Genomic DNA, 11,477 nt, shown 5'->3' with positions numbered 1-11,477 from the left:
TTAACCATTGGATAATCATTTGTGAGTCTCCATCATTTCTGTGATGGACTTACTGAGTTTGCTCATGCAGTTGCGGAGCCGATTTTCCAGGTTTAGGACCCTCTTCTGCAGCTCCTCATAGTCGTAGGCTCCCATCTCCTCCTGGATGCCCATCAGCACGGCAGACAGGTTCCTGATCTCCTCTTTGAACTGGATGATGAGCCTGGCGTCGGTCTTGTACTGCTCCAGGACTGGGATCAGCGGTTGCAGGGACTCCATCTTCCCCTTCAGCTCCTAGAAAACAACAAGAATACACCGCTGCAAAAAACAAATCTGTAAAGCCGGGAAAAAAACTGAAGCATATTGTCTCCTCTATTATATTCCCTTTTTTCAGTTGTTGAAGAAATTTGACTCAAAGACTCTACGGGCAGATTTATTCCATATATTTTATGATGCCATAACTGGATCTGGTTATATTAGTGAGAAAATACTTGATACATATAATCAAAAGTCGCCCTTCAATTCCTATTGAATATTACAGCTAATAATATTAATAGTAAACTGTAAATTAGTTGTATGGCACATACAAAAGTAGAAGACTAATTGTTGCTTATATTTGCATAAAAATATGCGGGTTCATATAACTTGTCAGATTCAACATTTGATGTATTGCCTGTCAATGGGAAATTATGTCTTTTTTTAAGTATTGCCTAATTTGAGTAATTGCTTTCAAAAAACGTAATTTGATAATGCATAATTTGTTTTGTTTAACTTCCATAACTGCATTGATAAACTGAATCTGAATAGCATAATGTAGCCGTTAAGTTTATGTAATTAAAAAACACACTCGACTAATAAAAGTATTTTGATATTCATATTTTTAAGTTTGAGAAACCGGCTCGAGATACACTTTTTGTTATATTCCATGGAATGCTCTTAACATCCCGATAGCAATGAATATCTGAAGTGCTTTGACAAAAAATCCATAACAAAATGTCATCTGTGGAAGCCGTAGCGCTGTAAAAAGCACGACCAATCATCTGAGCCGGCCCGGCTAAAATAACTGGATGGCCTACCTGCCTGTCAGCCTTCCATCTGTGCACAAACTTATCTCGTGCCCTCATTGGTCATGTGCGCGTTTGTGTGTGTTGGAGGAGGGGCTCTGTAAGGAAGTGGCAGATGTTTTCCGGCTGTGTATTTTCAAATTCTAGCGCACTCGAGCTGGTTTCTCCAAAATTACCTACCCCACCTTTAATCACTGCTACGAAAAATAAAAACTATTCAACCGTTAAATGGAAAATGAAAATAAAGAAATAATCCATGCTGAATTGTTCCTTCACGGTCTGATTAGATTTTAAGACATCAATATAGTCAGGTAAAGGTTTATTCAGAAGCTTCTCTGGTTTCTTTAGAGGAGATCCTTCCACAGCCCGTCCTGTGATGTTTCTCACAAAGTTTAACATCAAACAAGGGAAACCTGAAAGTTTTTGTTGACAAGCGTCTTCCTGTCAGATTCGATCTGTCGAAACTTTGACCGCAGCCCTTTGATCTGGCTCTCCATCCTCATGATGTACTGAAAGTCCCTCTGCGTGCGCAGGTTCAGCACCTCGATTGACTGCGACATGTTCTGCACCTTTTGAAAAGAATGAAACATCATTGATTTTTCCCCCCGTCCAACACCAGATTTAAATGTCCTCCATGTTCAGCCGCTCAGTGCTCTGCCAGGCTCTAACTTCCCACGGAACAAATCAACATTTTGACCTCCAACAAGATTGTCTTTTAACCATCCATGTGTGAGCTGAATAGAGCACCGAATGGATTTTAAATGGACACAGAACTGTTACACAGCTCCCTTATTGCTCTGTGTTCTCTCGGTTTTTAACTATATGTCATTACAATGGTAAATGATTAAATCTACAAGGTATCATACTAGATGTTTCTTTCTCTAGTTTGACAAAAGCCTACTAGCTTTATGGGGCATGTGAACAAGAAGAAATGTAGTCCTTTCTCTCTTCTCTCTTTGACTCTATTTCTAACCAGCCAACATCCTTGGAGCATGTCACTAGCAAAGTGGCACAACACTCACACTTTGTGTCCTGCACACGGCTCTGGCTCTGGTAGATGGGTCCTGGAACGGCTCGACTGAAGCCCTTGGGCAGCTTAGTACATTAGTTTCCCAGTGAATGACAGAGAGCAACCTTTAGCGTACAGCGTTAACATGTAGGCTAGAGCCGTGTTATGGGATGCTGACTGACGAAAGTGACCCCTCTGCTGTTTGTAGATAGATCACTACTGTCATGGGGAAAATATATATTCACATTTAAATTCATGATGGTAGATGTAAGAAGAAAAAACACTCTTTAAAAGCTGATTTTCTTATGAGGCCACTGAGAGAAACAATCAAACGCTTAAATCCTGATAATACTAGAAACGTCAAATAGCCTTGAATGACTTGTTAAACAAACATTAAGAAAAACAGGGACCCTCTAATTCTGTTGAGGTGGGATGGAGAGCGTTCTTATGTTCTCAAGCATCCATTCAGCCAGCTGATTTCATCCATGTAATATATTCAGAAGTGGAAAACAGGGTTATGAACCTGGCTGGTGCAATCTCTCAAAGGGATTATAGCAACAAAGAAGCATGAATAAAGATGGGAAACAACGTGATATGTTTCTGAGAGAATAGATGATGTGATGGTTGCTTACAGTAAAAGTGTGAGTTTCCAGAGTCTGTGTGTTGCAGTGTAAGCAGAAATGTGTGTGTGTGTGTGTACCTTCTCCAGTAGCTGGCGGAGCTGTCTTCCTTTGGCATCTCTGGAGCACAGGTTCTGTTCAGGTGCCACCACTGTGCAGATACAACGGCCATCTGCATCTTGAGCAGAGCTGTACACCTGCCACCCCTCCTTCGGCCTGATGGTCTGCGTACAGAAACACAGGCGTAAACACACACACCTAATATCACACACACTAGTGCAGATGATATCACTATCATTAAATTGCAGCACACAGATGTTTTCCTAGTTTTTTTTTTCTCATGGGTCACCCATTTTTCTCCCTTCTGTTCCCAGACCTTTAAAAACAGCCGGTTCCACTGACTTATAAAAAAGTGTGGGCTTTGAAATAATACATTGCTTTTGCTTCTAATGTATTCCTCCACACTATATGATCTCCAGTGAATTACTCTTCAACAATAAATAGTGTTTCCTGGCCTTGATGAATAACCCAAGTGCGGAAATTCCTCTGTTTCTTCTCTCTAGGCCTTAAATGAAAGTCCTGCTGGGAATCGCAGATAAACCCGATTTGTGGGAGCTTTTCCCACTCGTTATTACATTCAATATGCTCCATAGCACCAGAGTATAAAGTTTGAAGAATACAAGTTGTGTATTGTAGGTCAATGCAGCATATGTTCATGCAGCATCACCCATGTGTACACAGTATATATTGATCAAAGTTTCTGGAAAAGTTGAATGCCAACGCTCAAACAGCATCAGTATTTGAAAAATACTGTTTATTTTCAGCAAGGGAAATTATCACAAGCCTCCAGCCAAATACTGGCAACCTTTGACTTGGACTGTAAATTGTCGGCACTACCAGGTTCTTTGGCAGACGACCAACCATTATCTGGATTTTGTTTTGCACCCTAAAACCAAATCTGGCCGCAGAATAACATGAGAAATGTGAACTTTGGCATCATCCAGGTTTTGAAAATTGTGGATAGAAAAAAGAGTGCCCTGTTTTCAAAGTGCAGGCATCCCTTTCCCATTCATCTGATCTGTTTGCCAGAATAGTTTAAATAGTGTTTGAAATCCGCCAGGAAAGATCCTAGCCCCTCAGAGCAGGCAAAGACATCTCACCGGGGAACAAGCTCAGTTAGATTTTTCATTTTTGCTTAACCCTCCTATTGTCTTTGTTTCCCCCCCCTTACTTTGCTGTTCACGGTCAAATTTGACCAGTCCTGTTTTAGCTGCAATTACATTAACACAAAAACCATTAATCATCACCAAATTTCATTTAACACCCTTTCAAACTGTACATATTGCATCAGACTACTGGTATACATGAAAAACTGCAGTAAATGTACAAAGAATGGACACTGAACATGTATTGCGTGTGCCAGGGGTGATCCATGTGGGGGGATGGGCACATAAGAGCGGGAAATGTGTCCTTGTTCTGTGTGTGTGTTAGTGTGAGTGTGTGTGTGTGAGTGTGTGATTCACATGGGGGGATTGGGCACATAAGGGGGGGAACACATCTGCAGTGTGTGTGTGTGTGTGTGTGTGTGTGTGTGTGTGTGTGTGTGTGTGTGTGTGTGTGTGTGTGTGTGTGTGTGTGTGTGTGTGAGAGATGAAAGTAGTAAATCGGTCAGATTTGACCCGAAGACAACAGGAGGGTTAAATGAGACTTTTTTTATAGTAGTATCACTGCCATAGGAAAGTCCTGTGTTTGAAGAAAGAAATTGCAGATACAATTTTGTATTTTACGATGCCTAAAAGTGCTGTCTTTTTAACACCTGACTCATCTGCCACATCTTCTTTTCACTTTCTTATCTTAAAGTCAAAAATGTATTTTAAAAAATATGTTCTGCACGATCAGTCTGGAGCTGTCCATCCTTCTCCCAGCTCTCTTACGTTGCCATTATCAGATTGTAAGAACATTGTTTTAGGTATTCTCAGAGCACGGCAGGCCTGATCTTTGTCATCGATGCTATTGGTTGCTGGTAAAGTTTGTGATCTAGGAATTAAAACGTATTCTCCTGATGCCCTGATGCTCGCTTGGTCCTTATACGATTTTTTGATCGAAGCCATGAGAGTAGAATAACATAGTCTAACAAAAGAAAAAATGAATGAAATGCCACCATCGAGTTATAATGCCCAATATCATGATGATTCAAACTACTCTGCAAATGGCATGGGAATATATAATGCATATACATTGTAAGTATAGGAGAAACCAAATGGCTTGGTGCACCATGTCTGTAGCTGGAATCTGCATCTCCTTCACAGCATTATAGATAAACTGATTAAAGGAGAACAAACTTTCTTTTAGCTCTTTATTATCCTGACTTTGCTCCTCAAAATAATCCAGTTTCACTATTCTGCTAAAGACGGTCTTTCTGCTCTGTCTCTTGAGTGACGCACATCCTTACACCCTTTTCTCACTCTCACATTCCCCCATATTAAAATGAGTCTGTCACTCGGCCAAGCCAGATGCACTCTCTAACTCTACACAAAGAGTTGTTCTGTAATTAAGTAATTCAGACATCTGGTTCCTCTTTTGTTTTTGCCTTTCATTTTGACTTTCTAACAGATTCAGCTTTGAGTGCCCTGTAAACGTCCCCGTTTTTAAGAAGAAACGAGAAACATTAATTCTGCACACGACTTTCCATCATGGCAAGGTGATGCAGTCTGTTAGGACACTGCTCTGCAATCAAGACACTCACACAGGGACTGTACTCGGCATGGGTGGGGTGAACCTAATCGACCAATTTTCTGGAGCTTGGTGATCTGCAAGCTGCTCCTCCTCACTTGTGATAATTCTCCAATTCCACAAAGCTTCAACTAGGGGGATACATGTCCCTACAAGTATCACATTTTAGAACACAAATGTCTGGTAGCATGATGAAGAAAATGGAAACAGATATTCATGAATCATTTTTAGTTGAATCAGTGCAGCCAAGATGTTTAGTGCAGCTTCTTTCTAGGAGGGGATTTGGATGTAATTCACAGCAGCAATATGGTTTATTTATATATTTATTTACAATGATTGAACTCTCCCTCAGACGTGACTTATATGCCTGGCAATGCTCCAGGATCAATATCAGCACTATGTGGTTGATGTAGGCAATAAACATGAGTGCTGTGAGGATGCTTCTTCTTCTATATCCACTTTAAATTCAGTCTCTATTGTTTGCGAGAATTTTTCCCCCATAACATTTCCTCCATTTGTTTTCAGTGCCAAAGCTGGATTGGGTACAGTGACTATAGCAAAGAAGCAGCCAAACATGCAAAACAACCTGAAATGACTCATTCTCTCTGTTGGTCACTCACCAACCATTTTGCAATGCTCCACCCTTATAGAAACATTCCAAATCAAGTGGAGTTTAAAGCAAAGGACAGGTTTGAGTTTTTATGTTCTTTTTTTTTTAGATAAATGTTCAGGCAGTGAACTCACCGCTGACGGGCAGTATCCGAACATCAGCAGGAACAGCAGCGGGTTCAGGACCACGGACAGAGACCTCATCCTGACGGTATGTTTCCCTCCGCCTCCGCCTCCTCCTCCTCCTCCTCCTCCGAGACGCTCACAACAATTTCCGTGCAAGTTTCTTCCCGTGGGCTCGCGCCACCTCGTCCACTAGGCGCTGGTGAAAACCACGACTTCCTGCGGAGGAGGAGGGGGGCAAAGCCATACACTCGTCCCCGTTACGCATGCCATGTGGGCAGCGGGGTGCAACGTCGTCACTGCACGAGAGGAGAAAAGTTTTTGGGAATGCATGCAGAGAAAATCTTCGCTGCGTTTAGGGACTCTTCTTCACGGATATGACATCATCCAGCTGCCGCGCTCTCGACTTTTAATGTGTCCAGCTTGTTGTTTATGTGTGTGTGAGAGAGAGAGAGCGAGAGAGAAGAGGAACCACCGGCAGCTGTCTGCTGACAAAAGTTGCAGCTGTCGGTAATCACAAGAAAATACGAGAAAGAGGCACGAGAGAAGAGCTGCTGCTGCGTTTTTGTGCCTTGGTGCACGCGCAAAGACGGAGAGATAGTGAGAGAGTGAGCGCGCGCAAGCGGATTGGATACCGTTGTAGCATCAGGCATAATAGCATATTTACTTCTATGTCAAAAGCATTGTTTTTATTGATTATGGTGAACAACTTAGTGCAAAGTGAATCTAAAGATCGAGTTCACCAACATTACCATAAAACATTTCCAAGCAGCCAATTTACAAGGAAATACGAGCAATGTAAATAATAAATATAAAATACCTAAATGTCTAAGTATCATAGTATAGTTTGCAACAAGAAAAATCATGGTTTAGAATAACATAAAAAAAGAATATTGTCATAGTATGGAAGGTTTTAAAAGCCATCATAGTTTAGTCATCAAAATGATATGGTATGTCGTAGATTAGAATGTAATACAAAGTCATAGTAGGACTATGGCATGTCTTAAAATGTGTCATAGTAAAGTCTGACATTCATAACACTAATCTTGTTTGTAGCATCACAGTTTATTATGTCCTGAAATATGACACAGTATAATGTCATAGACATTTTCTTAAAAGTCATATAGTAGCTTATCATGCCATATAAGAGCTATAGTATGTTGTTAAAATGTTCTGGTTTATAGGAATCAAAAAGATGCCTGTACATAATACAATAATAGAAAACGTAGCTTTCTGCGGTTTGTTGCTGTTTTTCTCCGGCTAAAGTGAGGAAGCGCTCATTCTGCATACTGATGGAGTTCACAGTTTGTGGAGGAGTAAGATGCACAGCTTTATATTCAGCCTTTTGTTTTCAAGCTGATTACTTCAGTTAGGATTTATATGAGACCACTGGCACATTTTTGACTGCAAATAAACCTTCAGACACTTTTCTGTTTTTGAAGTAAGCCTGAAAATACTAATGAAATAAAAAGTGCTTCAGGCTATGTGGTTTGACATTCATCCTGTATACCAGTTCACAGTTGTTCAAGAAGATTGTCAGCAGCATTTGAAGAAGTGGCTTTGACAGTATTGGGACAGAAAAATACTAGCAGTCAAACATCAGTGCCGATGTTTATATTTCCTAAAGGCCCGGACACACCAGGCCGATTATCGGCGTCGGTGTTAGTCGGACGACGAAGCGTGCCCTGTCGCCCAAACTCAATTTGGTGTGTCCCGCACCGTCGGCCGTGACACGCCTTATTTGGCCTTTCATGGCCGACGCATGGCTATTGAATCGGCCATGCGTCGGGTCGGGCAGTCGGGCCAAATAAATCACTCGGATTGGCTGTTCAGCTAGCGAATCAGTGCATGAGAAGCAAAACGTAGGTGAGGGACGTAAACAAACGCTTTAAGAAGGCATGAAGAATGTCTTCCGCAAGCAACACCCCAATGGCTGATAGCTCCAGTACCGCACAAGACATGTTTTCGATGGACGAGAGTGAAAATGGAACGCACACGCTATTTGTTGTTTGTTTATCACGGAGTCTGCTCTTCTTCTCTGTCTTCCGGTTGTTGCCTCTTTTGAATGGCGAATACACACTACCGCCGCCTGCTGGTAAGGAGAGTTATTGCCACTCACGCATGCGCAGTTCGTACGTGCTACTTGGCCGTCGGCTAAAGTCTTTGCGGTGTGTTCCAGAGCGACTGTTGGCCAAGAAGCAGGAGACGTGAGGCGACACAACAGTCGTGTTCCGTCGGGACGTGTTCTTTGGTGTCAGTTTGGTGTGTCAGGGCCTAAAGTCTTAAAAACATTAGCCTACTGACAACCTTCTTGATTGGCATATTTTATCTTTTCTATAACGCATCCTGGAACATTCTTCACCTAAAGAGCTCTTGACTGGAGTCATGTCTTCAATACTTAGTTTGCCATCCAGACCTTTCCCTAGAGAATGTGCTCCTGCAGAAAGAGAATGTCCTTGACAGCAGGAGTCACCTCTGCCCTGGTGGGAAGCCTTTTCACTTTTGTATGCTAATCAATGATCCCCTTCTCTAAGGAAAGAAGACAGATCTGTTCTTTGTTTAGTCTTTGTTTAGACGGTTCAAAGGCAGCAAATGAGACAGGAGGATGCAAAGCTCTGTCAGGTTAGGAGCACATATGAGACACAGGGCAGGGGGGGGAGGGGTGGTGGTGAGGTGTTCAGATTATCATTACGTTAACAACGATACATTTCATTTAGCTGATGCTTTTATTCAAGGCAAATTACAAAAGTGCTATAAACCAAGAAGATACAAGTTCAGAAACAGCAAGATAGACCCTGAACATTTGTAAGCCAAACTATTTTAAAATGCTGGTGCATATTAAAATGTGCCAAAACCCTCTAGTAATGCAGTTATATAGGATGCCAGGATATTTAGATTCTCCGCTGTACTGATATCAATGGGGAGCTTGTTCCATCATTGTTGGAGCCAGGATAGCCTTCTTTGTGCACATCAGGTGTGTATGAGCACAGGTGGTGTTCACTGCAGAGCGGAGGTGTAGCGGTGTCTCCAGGCCCTGTCAGAGCAGCAGTAGGTTGGGGAGAGGTGATGGGCTGGGCAGTGAAGCACAGTACTGTTGGAGATTCCCCCTGTGAAACTGTTTGAACAGGGAACACTCCAGAAGTGTCTTTGACAGGAGGAGAAGACAGGAGTTGCTTGGCGCTCTTGAATAAAGGGTTTTTGTGAGCCATGGCCTGCATCCCTGATGAGATTCTCTCCGGGCACTAACATTGGCTGCTGCTTTCTTTGTGGCTCAATCCACTTCAAATTGGTTATGACGGATGATGAGCTTGGGGTGTCTTTTGCAGTTCAAATACACTTTCAAAATTGCTACAGTGTTTTTACTGAAGAAGTGTGAAATCAATAGAGTGGACAAAGGTTTATGCTGTGCATCAGATGTATTGTGTCTGTTGGTATCCAAGAAAATATCAACAGCGAGAACAAGCAATTATGTTGCAACAAAGGAGACACCGTTCAATAAAGTGTTTATGGTGTTCCTCTCTAATGGCTGAAAATTACATGATGCTGGCAATTCTAAACACAATTGTCTTTTTACAGGAAAGTGTTCACTTGTTCTTCTCACTCTTTTTCTCCAGTTACTTAACAAATCGTTCCAGTTCAACATGTTAATGTTTATTTAAACAGTTGGGGGGGGGGGTGAACCCTTGCCCAGAAGGAGTTTGATGATTGTTAGCTTTCAAGATGTAGGCCCCATAGGTATGTAGGTAAACCAACAGTCCCCACTTTCATGTTTGTGTTGTTAGTAACAATTAAAAACCCATTAAGGTGTTTTTGTTATTTTGGGATACTCAAATAAAATGAACTAGACGTGAACAGTAATAGCTACATGCACAACATTTCCATAACAAGGAAACATTTTCTTTTTCTTAGTGGAATCACTAATGTTGCCATACAATATATTATTTTCTATATTCTCTGTTTTCTGTAACATTTTAAATCACATTTGTGTTTATTTATGAAATGGACTAAAACTACAGTACCTATGAAATCTTTGTCTATGTAAAAATAGTTGTATCAATTGGCCATCTTATAACATTTGCACTCAAACCTGTCCTTGCACCGTACGTTTTGCCATACTGATGTATAAGTCCACTCATATACTCGGCATGTAACACAATGAGGTGATTAAGTGTGGAATTGCCACCACAATCGCCACTGTGGAAATACAACATGCCTTATCACAACAACTTCTCCAACCAAACATAGCTATTGATTAGCTAATTATGTTTATTTTGAAACCATCCCAGAGTGAATTCATGGAAATAATTGTGTTGAAATGCCAAAATAAAATGGCTTAACAGGTTATTAAGAGGCACTTGCAGCGCAGCTAATTCACCTAAAGATAAGGACAATTAGAGAGATCAAGATAGTACAGGAAGGGCTTTATCAAAAAATAACAAATCGGGGAAATTAAAACGCTTTAAGCTACACAATAATATGAGAACAGTGAGGTGACTCATTCTTTTGTTTGTTGGTTTTATTGTGTGGGCTTCTTATGTTTGCCTTTTCGATTAAGTTAGATGCACCAGAGAGTGTGAAATGTTGCTTTGAATGTGTTCTACTGTCTCTCTGGGTTAGCCCACTGACACAGTGGAAACTTTCCAGGCTACTTTCCTTCTCCTCTGACTTAATTCATGCTGTGATAGGATCCAGCTCATCATGACCCTGGAGAAGATTAAATTGGTGGAGAAATGTCTAAAAATAGGGAAAGATTTAACGGTTCCACTTCTCTTTCTCTATTTGACTGCAGCCCACAGCAGCAGTGGAGTTTTGACAGAATAATTGATCCATGTTGACCAAAGTGGGCGTTCAAACAGACAGCAATGAGTAGCGGGTTAAGGTTAAAGCATGATGCTAGATTGGATGGAGTGAGGAAGCAGACATTTACCCAAGCAAACATCCTCTCATTTCACTTCAGCTTTAATATCCTCTCCCGGTCTTGATTCTGAGGCACATTTTTCCAAACAGCATAATATGTTGTGCCTGCAAAGATCAAAAACAGTGTTAATCTCTGTATTAATTACAGCTCATTCATCATTCATGTGCTTCCACTGACCGTAACATGACAGCCTTCAGGGTTATGAAGTTCACACAGAGCTTTTGTTCATGATGCAATGATTCCAACACGTTTCAGAAAGCCAACACGTATTAAAAACGGAGGCAGTGAGAGGTTTACTTATGTTATATTGTGTGTTTTCAATACCAACATTGTGAGCACTGAGCTTTTGTAATGCTGAGTGAGATTTAACCAAAGTCTATTGAATCAAAGATAGAGCCATGTGAAGTATTCTTGTTGAGTAA

The 11,477-nt window shown here is 41.2% G+C and overlaps 1 protein-coding gene across 1 annotated transcript; it reads right to left on the bottom strand.

The window, feature by feature from the left end:
- Window positions 1–53: 53 nt before the first annotated feature.
- On the bottom strand, window positions 54–6,686 carry LOC104957227 (noelin-3-like; the record flags this gene model as incomplete). Its single annotated transcript, XM_010784831.1, has 4 exons — window positions 6,150–6,686; window positions 2,753–2,896; window positions 1,457–1,612; window positions 54–273 (listed from the first exon to the last, which is right to left on the bottom strand). Coding segments are annotated over exons 1-4 (589 nt in total), but the record flags the coding sequence as incomplete, so codon positions are not given.
- Between the last annotated feature and the right edge of the window lie 4,791 nt (window positions 6,687–11,477).

Source organism: Notothenia coriiceps, unplaced genomic scaffold (assembly GCF_000735185.1).
Source record: "Notothenia coriiceps isolate Sejong01 unplaced genomic scaffold, NC01 NC01_scaffold00026603, whole genome shotgun sequence".
Taxonomy (NCBI): domain Eukaryota; kingdom Metazoa; phylum Chordata; class Actinopteri; order Perciformes; family Nototheniidae; genus Notothenia; species Notothenia coriiceps.
This window is presented reverse-complemented; position numbering and strand designations above follow the sequence as displayed.